The 14,924-nt window shown below is 41.1% G+C and overlaps 1 protein-coding gene across 2 annotated transcripts in view; it reads left to right on the top strand.

Moving 5' to 3' along the window:
- The window catches only part of COL4A3 (collagen type IV alpha 3 chain), a 157,358-nt gene that overhangs the window by 97,954 nt on the left and 44,480 nt on the right, over nt 1-14,924 (top strand). For both annotated transcript variants that reach the window (XM_055398539.2, XM_055398538.2), the window contains exons 13-21: nt 2,576-2,653; nt 5,303-5,365; nt 5,745-5,804; nt 7,063-7,107; nt 7,399-7,452; nt 8,134-8,175; nt 10,177-10,261; nt 11,690-11,725; nt 14,121-14,285. In XM_055398539.2, coding sequence (XP_055254514.2) covers nt 2,576-2,653; nt 5,303-5,365; nt 5,745-5,804; nt 7,063-7,107; nt 7,399-7,452; nt 8,134-8,175; nt 10,177-10,261; nt 11,690-11,725; nt 14,121-14,285 — 628 coding nt within the window. The remainder of the gene's footprint in view (nt 1-2,575; nt 2,654-5,302; nt 5,366-5,744; nt 5,805-7,062; nt 7,108-7,398; nt 7,453-8,133; nt 8,176-10,176; nt 10,262-11,689; nt 11,726-14,120; nt 14,286-14,924) is intronic.

The following is a 14,924-nucleotide window of genomic DNA, read 5'->3' as shown; positions in this document are numbered from 1 at the left end:
GGATGCATGTATATATATGGCAGAGTTCCTTTGCTGTCCACTTGAAACTATCACAACATTGTTAATCAACAAAACAAAAAGTCTTAATAACAAAGATAACCACAATGGTGTGACCACTCACCTAGAGCCAGACATCCTGGAGTGTGAAGTCAAGTGGGCCTTAGGAAGCATCACTAGAGAGGTGATGGAATTCCAGCTGAGCTATTTCAAATCCTAAAAGATGATGCTGTTAAAGTGCTGCACTAAGTATACCAGCAAATTTGGAAACTCGGTTTTCATTCCAATCCCAAAGAAGGGCAATGCCAAAGAATGTTCAAACTACTGCACAATTGCACTCATTTTGCATGCTAGCAAAGTAATGTTCAAAATCCTTTAAGCTAGGCATCACCAGTATGTGAACTGAGAACTTTCAGACGTACAAGCTGGGTTTAGAAAAGACAGACGAGGCAGAGATCAAATTGCCAACATCAACCAGATCATAGAAAAAGCAATAGAATTCCAGGAAAACATCTACTTCTGCTTCACTGACTACACTAAAGCCTTTGACGGTGATCCATCACAATAAACTGGAAAATTCTTAAAGAGATGGGAATACCAGATCACCTTACCTGCCTCCTGAGAAACCTGTATGTAGGTCAAGAAGCAACAGTTAGAACTAGACATGGAACAACAGACTGGTTCCAAATCGGGAAAGGAGGATGTCAAGGCTGTATATTGCCACCTTGCTTATTTGACTTATATGTAGAGTATCATCATGAGAAATGCCAGGCTGGATGAAGCACAAGCTGGAGTCAAGATTGCCAGGAGAAATATCAAGAACTTCAGATACGCAGATGACACCACCCTTATGGCAGAAAGTTAAGAAGAACTAAAGAGCCTCTTGATGAAGGTGAAAGGGGAGCATGGAAAAGTTGGCTTAAAACTCAACATTCAGAAAACTAAGATCATTGCATCTGGTCCCATCACTTCATGGCAAATAGATGAGGAAATAATGGAAACAGTGACAGACTTTATTTTGGGGGGCTCCAAAATGAAATTAAAAGACACTTGCTCCTTGGAAGAAAAGTTATGACCAACCTAGACAGCATATTAAAAAGCAGAGACATTATTTTGCTGACTAAGGTCCATCTAGTTAAAGCTATGGTTTTTCCAGGAGTAATGTATGGATGTGAGAGCTGGACTATAAATAAAGCTGAGCACCAAAGAGTTGATGCTTTTGAACTATGGTATTGGTGAAGACTCCTGAGAGTCCCTTGGACTGCAAGGAGATCCAGCCAGTCCATCCTAAAGGAAATCAGTCCTGAATATTCATTGGAAGGACTAATGCTGAAGCTGAAACTCCAACTTTGGCCACCTGATGAGAAGAACTGAGCCACTGGAAAAGACCCTGATGCTAGGAAAGATTGAAGGTGGGAGGAAAAGGGGATGACAGAGGATGAGATGGTTGGATTGCCTCACTGACTTGATGGACATGAGTTTGAGCAAGCTTCAGGAGTTGGTGGTGGACAGAGAAGGCTGGCATACTGTAGTCCATGGGGTCACAAAGAGTCAGACACGAATGAGTGACTGAACTGAACTGAACTGAGAGTATACCATGAGAAAGGCCAGGTTGGATGAAGCACAAGCTGGAATCAAGATTGCTGGGTGGAATATCAATAACTTCAGATATGCAGATGACACCACCTTTATGGCAGAAAGCAAAGAGGAACTAAAGAGCCTCTTGATGAAGGTGAAAGAGAAGAGTGAAAAAGCTGGCTTAAAACTCAACATTCAAAAAATGAAGACCGAGGCATCCAGTCCCATGCAAACAGATGGGGAAACAATGGAAAGAGTGCCAGACTTTCTTTTCTTGGGCTCAAAAATCACTGTGGATGGTGACTGCATCCATGAAATTAAAAGACACTTGCTCCTTGGAAAAAGCTGTGACAAATCTAAACAGCATATTAAAAAGCAGAGACATTATCTTGCTAACAAAGGTGCATGTAAGCAAAGGTATGGTTTTTCCAGTAGTCATGTACACGTGTGAAAGTTGGACCATAAAGGGTGAGCGCCAAAGAACTGATGCTCTCGAACTGAGGTGTCAGAGAGAACTTGAGAGTCCCTTGGACTACAGAGAGATCAAACCAGTCCATCCTAAAGGAAATCAGCTCTGAGTATTCATTAGAAGGACTGTTACTGAAACTGAAGCTCCAGTACCTTGGCTGCCTGATGCGAAGAACCAGATTGGGAAAGATTGAAGGTAGGAGGAGAAGGGTACGACAGAGGTCGACATAGTTGGCTAGCATCTATCTAACTCAATGCACATGAGTTTAAGCAAACTCCAGGAGATGCTGAAGGACAGGGAAGGCTAGAGTGCTGCAGTCTATGAGGTCACAGAATCAGACACAACTGAGCAACTGACCACCACCAACAAAAGACTTACTAATACACTTGTTATTTACTAAGTCACATTGAAACCAAAGTATTTGCTGTGTCTCAAGTTTTGTTTGCTTTATTTTTTAGGTGAGAACTAAAGAGGAAATGTAGATCTCTGAAGCTTAAGTATTTTTTAATTCCTGAGCGTATTTGTCTTTAGGGTGTGAAAGGATTGACAGGACCACCTGGACCACCAGGAACAGTTATTGTGACTCTAACTGGCCCTGATAACAGAACGGTAACTCTTCTGTTTTATTACTAGGCCCTCTTCTCTCTGCCATGAGGCCCTTGTGATCCCTTACCTCTTTTATAAGCTCTGTCACCTAAGTCCACTTCCCAGGTGGCCCAGTGGTAAAAAAATAAAAATCTACCTGCCAACTCAGCAGACAGAGGTTCAATCCCTGGGTTGGGAAGATCCCCTGGAGAAGGAAATGGCAACCCACTCCAGTATTCTTGCCTGGGAAATCCCATGGACAGAAGAGCCTGGTGGGCTACAGTCCATGGGGTTGCAAAGAGTCGGACACAACTTAGTGACTAAAAACAGTAACAGCACCTAACTGCAGTCCAGCCAGCCTGGGTCTCTGGATTCTATTCTTTTCCCATCTTTTTCTCAAGAACTAGAAGACATGAGGTGGAGAAGGCCCAAGGCAAGTCACTTTCGAGATTGCTGAAGGAGGAGCCTCAATCTAATTTTGCTCACCCCGTATCCTCATCCCTCTCACTGTTCCTAACACAGGCTGTGTTTTCAATGCGTATTTTTGAATAGGTGGTAACAAAATGGGTGTGTGTCTCTGATCCAACCGGATGGTTGTTTAGCTATCTAGTCACTCAGTCATGTCTGACTCATGACCCCATGGACTGTAGCCCGCCAGGCTCCTCTGTCCATGGGATTCTCCAGCAAGAATACTAGAGTGGGTTGCCATTTCCTTCTCCAGGGCATCTTCCCAACCCAGGGATTGAACCTGTGTTTCCTGCTTGGCAGGTGGATTCTTTACCACTGAGCCACCAGGGAAGGATGGTAATGGCCTAAAAATAAGGGTGGAGTGTTATCATAATCAAATGGGACATTTTTACCCTGCCATTATAACCCCAAAGCACTGTGACCCCATTCCTTTCCAAGGACACTGTGACTCTTATTCTGAAATTATCACATGCTTTTTGCTCTCGAATTGGGGTAGCTGGAAGGACCAGGGAACAAAATTGAATCAGATGCTCAGAAGTGCATCACAGCATAATACCCCAATCCTAGACACTAGGTTGATCCTGAAATGTCTGGGACAGATAATGGGAGTGAGGGGGAAGCTAATAATTTTCCTGTGGATTAACTAAGAAATTGGAAAAGGACATGGCAACCCACTCCAGTACTCTTGCCTGGAAAACACCATGGACAGAGGAGCCTGGAGGGCTACAGTCCATGGGGTCCAAAAGAGTCGAACAAGACTGAGTAACTAAACAACAACGTAAATAAAAATCATCTCTTTTTTTAAATTATGATTAATTGTTTTGATAATACCTTGATTGCAATATAATTTACATGCTGTAATTTTCACCATTTTAAAGAAGAAATTCATGGATTTTTGTTATAATTAATTTTTAACAGCATTATTGAGGTATAAGTCACATAACGTATAATTCACCCATTTAATGTGCAATTCAGTGGCTTTTAATGTATTCACAGAGTTGTGCAACTTACTGTGGGCAATTTTAGAACATTTTCATCACCCTAAAAGAAATACCTTAGCCATCACTTTTCAATATAATTAACTTTTAATGATCCATTCCGTTCCGTCGCTCAGTCGTGTCCGACTCTTTGCGACCCTGTGGACTGTAGCCTACCAGGCTTCTCCGTCCATGGGATTCTCCATGCAAGAATACTGGAGTGGGTTACTGTTTCCTTCTCCAGGGGATCTTCCCGACCCAGGGATCGAACCCAGGTCTCCTGCATTGGAGGCAGACGCTTTAACCTCTGAGCCACTACTTTTTTTTTTTTTTTTGAGCCACTACTTTTAATGATAGAAGTTATCAAACAAAGCTGATAAGTTAAAACACGGTGAAGTTTTATATGACCAAAATAATAACTCTCATTGAAGACTGGAAAAAATATTGCCTGAGGAAAATAACTGAACTTTTCAAAACTAATCAACAAAAGTAAATTTAATAAAATCTAAAGCTTTATTGGCTGAAAAATTGATTTTAAAAAGTCTTATCTTGAGAACATTAAGAGCTGGGAAATTTGACCAAGGGATAAAAAATGACTTTAAAAAAAATGATGTTTTTGAAAATTATATTTTCACAAAATATTAATAAAATATGATAAGGCCAAAATAAACCTGATTAATGACTCAAATCCTCACTATTACACTTACTCAGAAAATAATTGATCTCAGTGAAAATAATTTCAATATATTAAAAATGAGAGTAAAATAGAAATGATCTGATTGTGCTTACAGAAAACTGATTCAGGAGTTAAATTAGTTTAATATAGTTTGATCTAAATTACTTTCTTTTTTAAAAAAGAGACTGTACAAAGGATATATTGTACAGCACAGGGAATATTACCAGTGTTTTATAACAACTATAAATGGAGTATAATATACAAAAACCTTAAGTCACTACATTGTACACCTGAAACTAGTAGAGTATTTGTAAATCTACTATACCCCAATTCAAAAAATAAAAAGCAGCACACAAAATGTTTGTGTATTGTTTCAGGGGGTTCACAGGTATAAAATTCAAAATGTGAGGAATGGAGATGGGTTATGTTAATAGGAGGTATATATGTAACTTGAAAATTCAGTTCGTTGGACAGCTAGAGGACTTTTCCAAATGTAGTCAATAATATCTTGTTTGCTCTCTTTCTGATGACCTCAATTTGTTTTTGTGACAGGACCTCAAGGGAGAGAAGGGAGACCAGGGAGCCATGGGACAGTCCGGACCCCCTGGACCCTCCGTAGGTCACTTAGAATCATATAGTTCCCTTGAAACTAAAAGTAGAAACTTAGAGCATAAGATCTACCTTTAAGGCTTACTATTAGCTAAAGCATGATAGCATTTTACTGCAGGGATCATAAACACTAGAATTATTTTATGGCCGCTTCCAACTAGAATACCTGCACTGTTCTATATGCACCCTCTGTCACCCATCTTGTGATTTATCTTCAGCATCTGATTTTATAACATCTGTTTTTAATTTGATATTCATAAATAAGATGTCTCACTTAGATAACCTATCATTTCAAAAATTTTAACGAAAGGGAAAAGTTGATAAAAATTGATGTAAGTCAAAGATCGCTAATTTACAAAACTTGACCTAACTCTCATTGATACAGGGGCCACCTGGAGAATCTTATGGATCAGAAAAAGGTGCTCCTGGAGAACCAGGCCCGCAGGTGAGTTTGGAAATCAGTGTCATGTGCAGCCTAAGTTAATGGAACCCAGGTCTTCTACATTGTAGGTGGATTCTTTACCATCTGGGCCACCAGGGAAGCTCAAAATTAGTCAGTACTCAGGACTTTATAGGTGGCAAGTATAAGATGCTTAGGGCTTCCCAGGTGGCACTAGTGGCAAAGAACCTGCCTGCCAACACAGGAGACATGAGATGAGAGTTCCATCCCTGGGTCAGGAAGATCCCCTGGAGGAGGGCATGGCAACCCACTCCAGTATTCTTGCCTGGAGAATCCCCATGGGCAGAGGAGCCTGGCAGGTGCAGTCCATGGAGTCACAAGGAGTCGCACAGGACTGAAATGACTTAGCCCATAGTACCCAGTATGCAGCACTCTCGTTGTTTAAAAACTAAAAATCTACACTGGGAAAAGTATATTTTTTCTAAGAAAAATATTCAACTAATATTATTTTTAATTTTATAATGGAAATAGCTCAGTCAGTAAAGAATCTGCCTGCAGTGCAGGAGACCCGGGTTTGATCCCTGGGTTGGGAAGATCCCCTGGAGAAGGAAATGGTGACCCACTCCAGTATCCTTGCCTGGAAAATCTCATGGACAGAGGAGCCTTGTGGGCTGTAGTCCATGGGGTCAGGAAGAGTCGGGCACGACTGAGCGACTCACACGACACACCATAATAGTTAATCCCATAATAGTTAGACAGCTCTGTCTCTTTAAACACTGTAAAATTCCTTTTATATGTATATTTAAATATGGCACGTCTGCAGTTCAGGGAATTGCCAACATTGCAAATAAATACGTTGACTGTGAATGCCCCTCTCTTTCTGAGTTTTCCTGCTTACTTCTCTGCTCAGTGCTTCCCTGATTTTCTTTCTAAGCTTGGATGGCTAACTTTAGTTTAGCCAGGACATGGGAACAACGTGTGTCCATTGACAGATGCATGGATAAAGAAGATGTGGTACATATATACAGTGGAATACTGAATGTGTGGCAAGTTACTTCAGCCATGTCTAACTCTTGCCTGGAGAATCCCATGACCCTCTCTAACTTCCCAGTCTGACTGGCTTCTGCCTTTCCTGGCAGAAGAAGGTCATCGTTGGTTCTGCAATTAATAGTTTTCCTTCTAATAACTGAGGGAAACCTCAGTTAGGCTTTCTTGCCTAAGATCAAGAGATTGTATCATTTAAGTTTTTCATGTTTATTAAAGTATCCGTAAGTTACATGTTTTTCTTTTGTTTTTGTTGTAGGGAAAGCCTGGAAAAGATGGTGCCCCCGGTTTTCCTGGCACTGAGGTAAAGACGTGACTTGGCACATTGATGTGATGAAAGTCAGTCCTATTAGACCAAGAAGGGTTTTTGAGAGTCACTCATGGTGGGCTACAGTCCATGGGGTTGCAGAGACAGAAACAACTGAGCGACCGAGTATGCATGCACTTTTAGTGTTACACCCTCTCGGTGGAGAGAGGTCATCTGATCACCCTCCCCACCCCCCAGCTCTAAAAGGAGTTTAAAGCATTTTGCTTGCTACAGAAGAAATTGATTATCAGTGTGTCTTCTGATCTATTCACTTTGCTCTTCTCTTAGGGAGTCAAAGGCGACAAGGGTTTCCCTGGGTTAAGGGGTGAAGATGGCATTAAGGTAATTCCCTTCCTAACATCTAATTTCAGCTTTTATTATTGGTTGGGTTTTCTCATCCTTTTCCTCCCCACATGCTGAAACTCGGTGCAAGGAGTTGCAGAATTCACTAAAATACCTCATCATATTTGTTAAGAAGAAAGGAGAGCTGTGGCGGCTTTATTTAAACACCTGAAGGGAAAGATGTTAAACCTGTTTTGTGCAGTGGAAGCTGGCTTAGGACTAGTGAGATTTCAGCTTCCCGTGAGGAAGGAGTTGGAAGGGACCTGTGACTGGAGCTTTCTGGAATGCCCTCTTCAGTAAGAAAGGTTGACAATAGCTGGGACACTGGGAATTGCCTACAACTCGTGGCCTGGCTTCCCTGTGCCTCTTGTCCAGGTGCGAACAGGGAGAGCATGCAATGATGCAAACATCCTTTCAAGGGAGTGATGTGGAAGAAACCTAGAGAACAAGAGCCACTTCTTCCAGACCTTGTAGATAGGATTTCTGCCTCAGATATGGCCCTCCAGGAAAATAATCAAAAGTCAATATCCCTTTCGTGCTAATTTGACTTGTACATTTCATAGAAATAACATCAGCTTTAGCATAGATTTGTTTAACTATGCATTTTTATTTCTAAGTATATCTAACATGTAAATACTTTTGATTAATGTGCTTATAATTTGTAACTGTCTTTCAATACAGGGGTGGAAAGGAAACTCTGGCCCTCCAGGATTTCGTGGTCCAGTAAGTGTAATGAAGGACAATATTAACATTATGCTTGATCAAGTCTTTCCAAATATCAAGGAAATTTTGAATCAGTGTCCCTTATTAACTGCTATGATAGAGATTATAGTATTTACCTTTTTATCAATTCAGGGCAAAAAAAAATAGCTATTGTCATTATTTGTCCATTCAATAATGGACAAATATTTTTATCTGGTCCTACTTGGTCCCTGGAATGCACTGGCAATGCCCATCCTGGCCTGCAGAGAAGAAAAAGCCTTTGTCTAAACAGGGCTGGCCTAAGGTCATCCTGCACCTTTGAGTAGCATAGGAAGGCAGCAGTGAAGGACAGCTCAGGTACCAGGGGTGTGGGAGAAGGACTTCACCTTCTGGGCCCTGTTGTGACAGCCCTGAACTATAAGGCAGCAGAAGCTCAACTTTGGGTTTAATTCAGGGCCTGCAAAAACCAATGACCCCAGCCCAAGCTTCCTTGGTGGCTCAGATGGTAAAGAATCCACCTGCAATGCAGGAGACCTGGATTTGATCCCCGGATCAGGAAGACCCCCTGGAGAAAGGAAAGACAACCCATTCCAGTATTCTTGCCTGGAGAATTCCATGGACAGAGGAGCCTGGTGGGCTATCTTCCACAGGTTGCAAAGAGTCAGACATGACTCAGCAACTAACACTTTCACTTTTAAGCTCCTTAGAGGCAAGAGATCTCTCCTTCCCACATGGACATGGATTTGATGTCCGTCAGCTCCTGGCAACAGGGTGGCCACCCTGTATATAGTGACTCTGTAGCTTGCGGAGATGAGTGTGAATGGGACCAGGCTCTGAGTTCCCGGTACCTTCCTTTGCTGCCTCAAATGACAGTGGTTCTCACACTCAGAGTGCAGAGCAGAACTCCCATTTAAGACCTGCAGGTGCGACAGAAAGGTCCCTGGTGACAGAGGAGTCACCGGGGGAGTGTGTTTTTGTCCTCCTACAAATGCAGTTCCCAGACCCCCCAGGCCAAGTAAGTTAACTCAGTAACTGAAGGAGGGTCCCAGAAATCAGCTTCTTTACCTTGCAAGCAAATGATTCAGATGACAATCCCAAGATCCTTTTAAGGGGTTGCTGGGAAGATGAAAGGCTATTTTGTGAAAATACTTTGCCAATGCTTGGAAGGTACATACATATCTTGATGGATTTTATGATGGAGGAGTTTATTGTACTGTTATTATTATTATGAATTATTTTTTTCACTTTATGCATATAGTTTTAACTACAGTTCTTGTTATAGTTCTTTAAACAAGTCAGTAAGCTAATTGGCCCCATCAATATATGAAAAAAGTTTTTTAAAACTTTTATATTTCCATCTATTTTTTAATGCTCAATTCCACATAATTCTGCAGCTTCTATTGACTTCAGAGGAAATTCTTCTTTGGAAGGAGATGGTTAAGGAAGTGAGCAGAAGGTCCATTGATCACTTCAGAAATACTAATAATCCTCAGTCCTTGGGCTCAGGAAACATTTTTCTGAAGATCAATGCTGTCCTGAAATTTAGAGAAACAATGAAGTATTTTTTTGATGTATAGGTCCCAACATACTTTGAAATAAATGTAGTCCATAGGACAAGCATTTTTTAAAAATGCAATAGAATAGAGTAAAAAATATCAGGGTTGATCATACGTTGTAAGAAGTTACTCTTTTGTAAAACTTTAATTTCTATATGCATACTCATGTGTATATAGATATGTATATGTATATTTAAGAGTGTGTGTATGATTTGGGCCACATCATGAAATGTATTTCTAAATGAAAGCCCGTGAAATAGGCACTGTCATGATACCAGGTTAAGTTTTAAATTTACCCATCCCATATATCTAACTGCCATGTTTTTCTAACACATAAGCCTGTGAATTCAGGAAAACAAGGAAAGTATCATTTTAGTCAAAAAAGAAGAAATTGAAGTAATTATATTTGGTGAGTTACCATAAATAGCTATCTTTTTTTTTTTTTCCAATTTCATGTTCCTTTAAGACAGAATATTATGACGCATATCAGGAAAAGGGAGATGAAGGAATTCCAGGCCTACCAGGGCCCAAGGGAGCTCGTGGCCCGCAGGGTGAGAATAATTTTCTTCCTAAAGCATTTGCTGATCATCGTGTGTCTTTCATTCATGGCAAAATGTGTTTCAAGGCATGTGTTTATAGACCTAGAATTTGCAAGAGGAAAGAGGCAGTCTCTAATGTTCATAGGTGGTGGTATTTTTTTATATTTCCTAATTTTCATATTTTCCTTAAAAAAATTCCTTAGGTGGTATACAGTAGACAGTAACTGATTATTTTTATGCATAATTAAATATCTTTAAACATAATATTCACATCTGATAGGAAGACACTAACATAGCCAGAGGGCAGGGAGAGGAAGTGTCCAAAACTACCAGTCTCAGAGGGATTATAGAAGAGAAAATGGAGCCCCAAACAGCTCTCATTTGAGCAAATCTACACAAATAGGGGCAAGAAGGAACTGAAGCCCTTGGTTCCTGAGTTCCAAGACCATGAATTAAAGTAACATTGACTTATATTCTGTCCCTTTTGGTGGGTTGAGATGATCTTGGCTAATGAGCTCATATCTCACTGCACATTGAAACCCCCAAGAACAGCTGAATAAGAACCATGTCCCCAATTCTTCCCCATGATTCTGATATAATTGCCTGGAGGAGGGTCCTGGATACTGGCAGGTCATAGAAGCTCCTTAGATTAATTCTAACATGTAGCAGGCTTGAGAACCACTGATCCAGGAAAATGATTGCTATGAATAAGATTTCAAAGGAGAATTTTATTTAAATGTGTAAAAATTCTCATTGTTTTAAACAAACGGACAGATAATTATTAGACACAGGTTCTAAAAAATCTGATACACTCACTTCAAATTACTAATGTACGTCAAAGAGTTAGAACCCTACCCGGTGTTGTAGCTATAAGTGATCTGAGATGGATCCAGGCCAAACTTGAGGTTGTTGACAATTTCAGCTATTTGACCTTTTAGCCTCTGAATTATCCCAGCGAAGTGCCAAACATAGAACACCTCTTAGGAAATGTCTGTTATCTGAAGATGATAAAGCGCTGTAATTTACTTTAAAAATATATATATAGTTGATTTACAATATTGGTTTAAGGTATACAACATAGTATTCAATACTTTTGTAGATTATACTCCATGTAAAGTTATTAAAAAATAATGGCTGTATTTCCCTGTGCTATACAATATGTCCTTATTGTTTATTTACTTTATACATAGTAGTTCATGTCCCTTAATCCCCTACTTCGCCCCCTTCCTGTTTTTGAGTGTTAGACATCGAAGATGAACTTAGTTTCTTCTTCGTAGTTTGTCTAAATGAGTGAACTTTTCTCATACTTACTTATGTGAGAGTAGAGGCAAAGTATGAAAAATGTATTGGTAATTATCATTGTATTGCCATCTAAGATTTCAACTATGGAAGGAGGGGATATTTCTATCTTTGTAAACAATTATGGTTATGTATCCTCAGGTCCCAGTGGTCCCCCTGGAGCCCCTGGAAGTCCTGGTATGTACATGTTTCTCAGATACCAATACAAATACTATTAAAAGGAAAACATGCTGCTTTCGAATGAGTTTGCACTATTTACATAAGAGTGATGGCTTATTAATTGATATACAAGTGTTTCCAACTTCTTCATCATTAACTTTGGGACCTTCAGGGGAAAAGGAAGGAAAACTGACACAAAGTGATACAGAAATGCTCTTTTTAACTCCTCAGTAGTTTTAACTACTACCGAGCTTCCCAGGGGGCCCTAGTGGTAAAGAACCCGCCTTCCAGGACAGGAGACGTAAGAGATGCCGGTTCAGTTCCTGGGTTGGGAAGATCCCCTGGAGGAGAGCATGGCAACCCACTCCAGTATTCTTCCCTGGAGAATTCCATGGACAGAGGAGCCTGGCAGGCTACAGTCCACACGATTGCAAAGTCAGACACATCTGAAGAGACTTAGCACACAGGCATTTTTAACTGTCAGGCAGTTTGGTGTGGAGCAGGAGGCTTGAAACTCAGAAAAAGGCACAGAGAAAGAAAAACATTAATTTTGTGGCAATTAGTTTGGTTAAAGTAATAGTTTTCATAATGTATCACAAGTTGCCTAAGGATACATAGATTACAGTTTTTATATTTTAACATATATTGTTTGTGGTACATACACAGTTCTGTAAAGTGTAAAAATATTCATCAATCATTAGAGTGGTTGCCTCTTGAAAGAGGAAGAAGAATAGGGTCAAGGATGGTTAATTAAGGATTAACCACAGTGGCCTCAGTTTTAACTGTTATTCTGTAATGGGTCATCTTGTAAAAAGGAAACAAAACAAGAACAAAATAGCAAAGATTTGATAAACCCTTGCATTGATTATTTTTTTTTTCCATAGGGATGGTCTTGGTCCCTGTCTCCTGTACAATGTCACAAACCTCCGTCCATAGTTCATCAGGCACTCTATCTATCAGATCTAGTCCCTTAAATCTATTTCTCACTTCCACTGTATAATCAGAAGGGATTTGATTTAGGTCATATCTGAATGGTCTAGTGGTTTGCCCTACTTTCTTCAATTTAAGTCTGAATTTGGCAATAAGGAGTTCATGATCTGAGCCACAGTCAGCTCCTGGTCTTGTTTTTGCTAACTGTATACAGCTTCTCCATCCTTGGCTGCAAAGAATATAATCAATCTGATTTTGGTGTTGACCATCTGGTGATGTCCATGTGTAGAGTCTTCTCTTGTGTTGTTTGAATAGGGTGTTTGCTATGACCAGTGCGTTCTCTTGACAAAACTCTATTAGCCTTTTCCCTGCTTCATTCTGTGCTCCAAGGCCGTTTGCCTGTTACTCCAGGTGTTTCTTGATTTCCTACTTTTGCATTCCAGTCCCCTATAATGAAAAGGACATCTTTTTTGGGTGTTAGTTCTAAAAGGTCTTGTAGGTCTTCATAGATATATACCAAACTCTTAACAGCAGGTATTTCTTGAAGGTGAAATGATGCAAATGGAGATTTTAGAGGTCCGACCAAATATTAAGAAAGAGCACCTTCCAGCAGTCTTCCCAGGTTGCTCAGTGGTAAAGAATCTGCCTGGAATGCAGGAGACACAGGAAATGTGGGTTTGATCCCTGGGTCAGGAAGATCCCCTGGAATAGGAAGTGGCAACCCACTCTAATATTCCTACCTGGAGAATTTCATGGATAGAGGAGGCTGGTGGGCTATGGTCCATAGGATGGCAAAGAGTCGGACACAACTGAAGCTACTTAGCACACACAGCACACAAGACAATTGGCAGAAATAAACTTAAAATGGGCTTCCCTGGTGGCTCAGGAGTAAAGAATACTCCTGTCAATGCAGTAGATGTGGGTTCTACCCCTGGATCAGGAAGATCCCCTGGAGAAGGAAATGGTAACCCACTCCATTATTCTTGCCTGGGAAATCCCATAGACAGAGAGCCTGGTGGGCTATAGTCCAGGGGGTTGCAAAAGAGTTGGACATGACTTAGCAACTAAACAACAACAACAAAAGTTCAATTATAGTTTTCTCTCTTTCTTATTTGAGACACTGAAAGATAGGCACCTTCTAGTCTCTAATTTAAAAAATTACAAAATATTTAGCATGTATTGAGTAATTTCTCCTGAGATCCTTTTGAATCAAGAGACTACAGTGAATCCCAACTTCTGTTTCATTCCCTTGTAATAAAGCACGTAAGTTACCTTGTGGGAATGGAGTGGTCTGAGCTCTGCTGTATTGTGATAGCTGAACCAGGTCACAGGTGAGGGAGAGAAGAAAATTCACTTAGTTTCATATGCTCTGTATACTTTTCGATTGTACAACGTTTACAAGACTATCTCACTTTTGCAATTGAAACACATATGTTAATCACGGGGAACTTTTTAAATACAATAAGTGATTATTTTCTCCAAGGGTCATCAAGGCCTGGCCTCCGAGGAGCCCCTGGAGTACCCGGTGTGAAAGGAAGTAAAGGGGAGCAAGGGCCCCCAGGAAAGACTGCAGTGGGGCCTCCGGGGTCCCCCGGCTATCCTGGTTCTCCAGGTCCTATGGGCTTCCCGGGACCTCCAGGCCCACCAGGTAAAGATGCTTCCTGGCGCCCTTCTGTGTGCGATGCCCAATGACAGAGGTGTGCCCATCGGGGCAATGAGCCTTACATGCAGCTTGGCTATCCGTGGGGACCTTAGGTGTTATCTTTCCACTGGTGTTTCATTTTATTAGCTGCCGGTGAAAGCTTGACTGCTTGTCAAGGTCAGCCCAGCAGTAGCCTGAGGACAGAGAGGGAGGCAGGGACAGAGGAGTGGAGCAGAGAAGGAGTGACTGTTAGCACGTTGGCCTAGGCCAAGTGCAACTTCTTGTTCAGTGCCTGGAGACTATCTTCCAAGAAGCTGTATAACTTTGTCTCAGGATACACTTTTCCTGGGGACCAAGAGGCAAAAGTTTCTCCAGGGATAGGACTAACACCCTACCACCACCACCACCACACACACACATACACACACACATCCAAACTCTGTTTCCATGGCTTCCCGGGCATCCTATGCCTTGGTATCAGCAGGAAAGCCCCAGAGCAGGAAACTACAGGTGACCAACGTGAACCGAGGCAAGATGCTGCCAAGTAAAGTGGGTCAGAAACCACAGGGCTGCCGCCCAGAGGATGTGAAATGGTACCTGAAGGTTCTGATGAAGTTGTCCTTTTCTCCCCATCCTATGACAAAG

Source organism: Moschus berezovskii, chromosome 2 (assembly GCF_049115385.1).
Source record: "Moschus berezovskii isolate FMDL1 chromosome 2, NW_MosBer_1.0, whole genome shotgun sequence".
Lineage (NCBI taxonomy): Eukaryota > Metazoa > Chordata > Mammalia > Artiodactyla > Moschidae > Moschus > Moschus berezovskii.
This window is presented reverse-complemented; position numbering and strand designations above follow the sequence as displayed.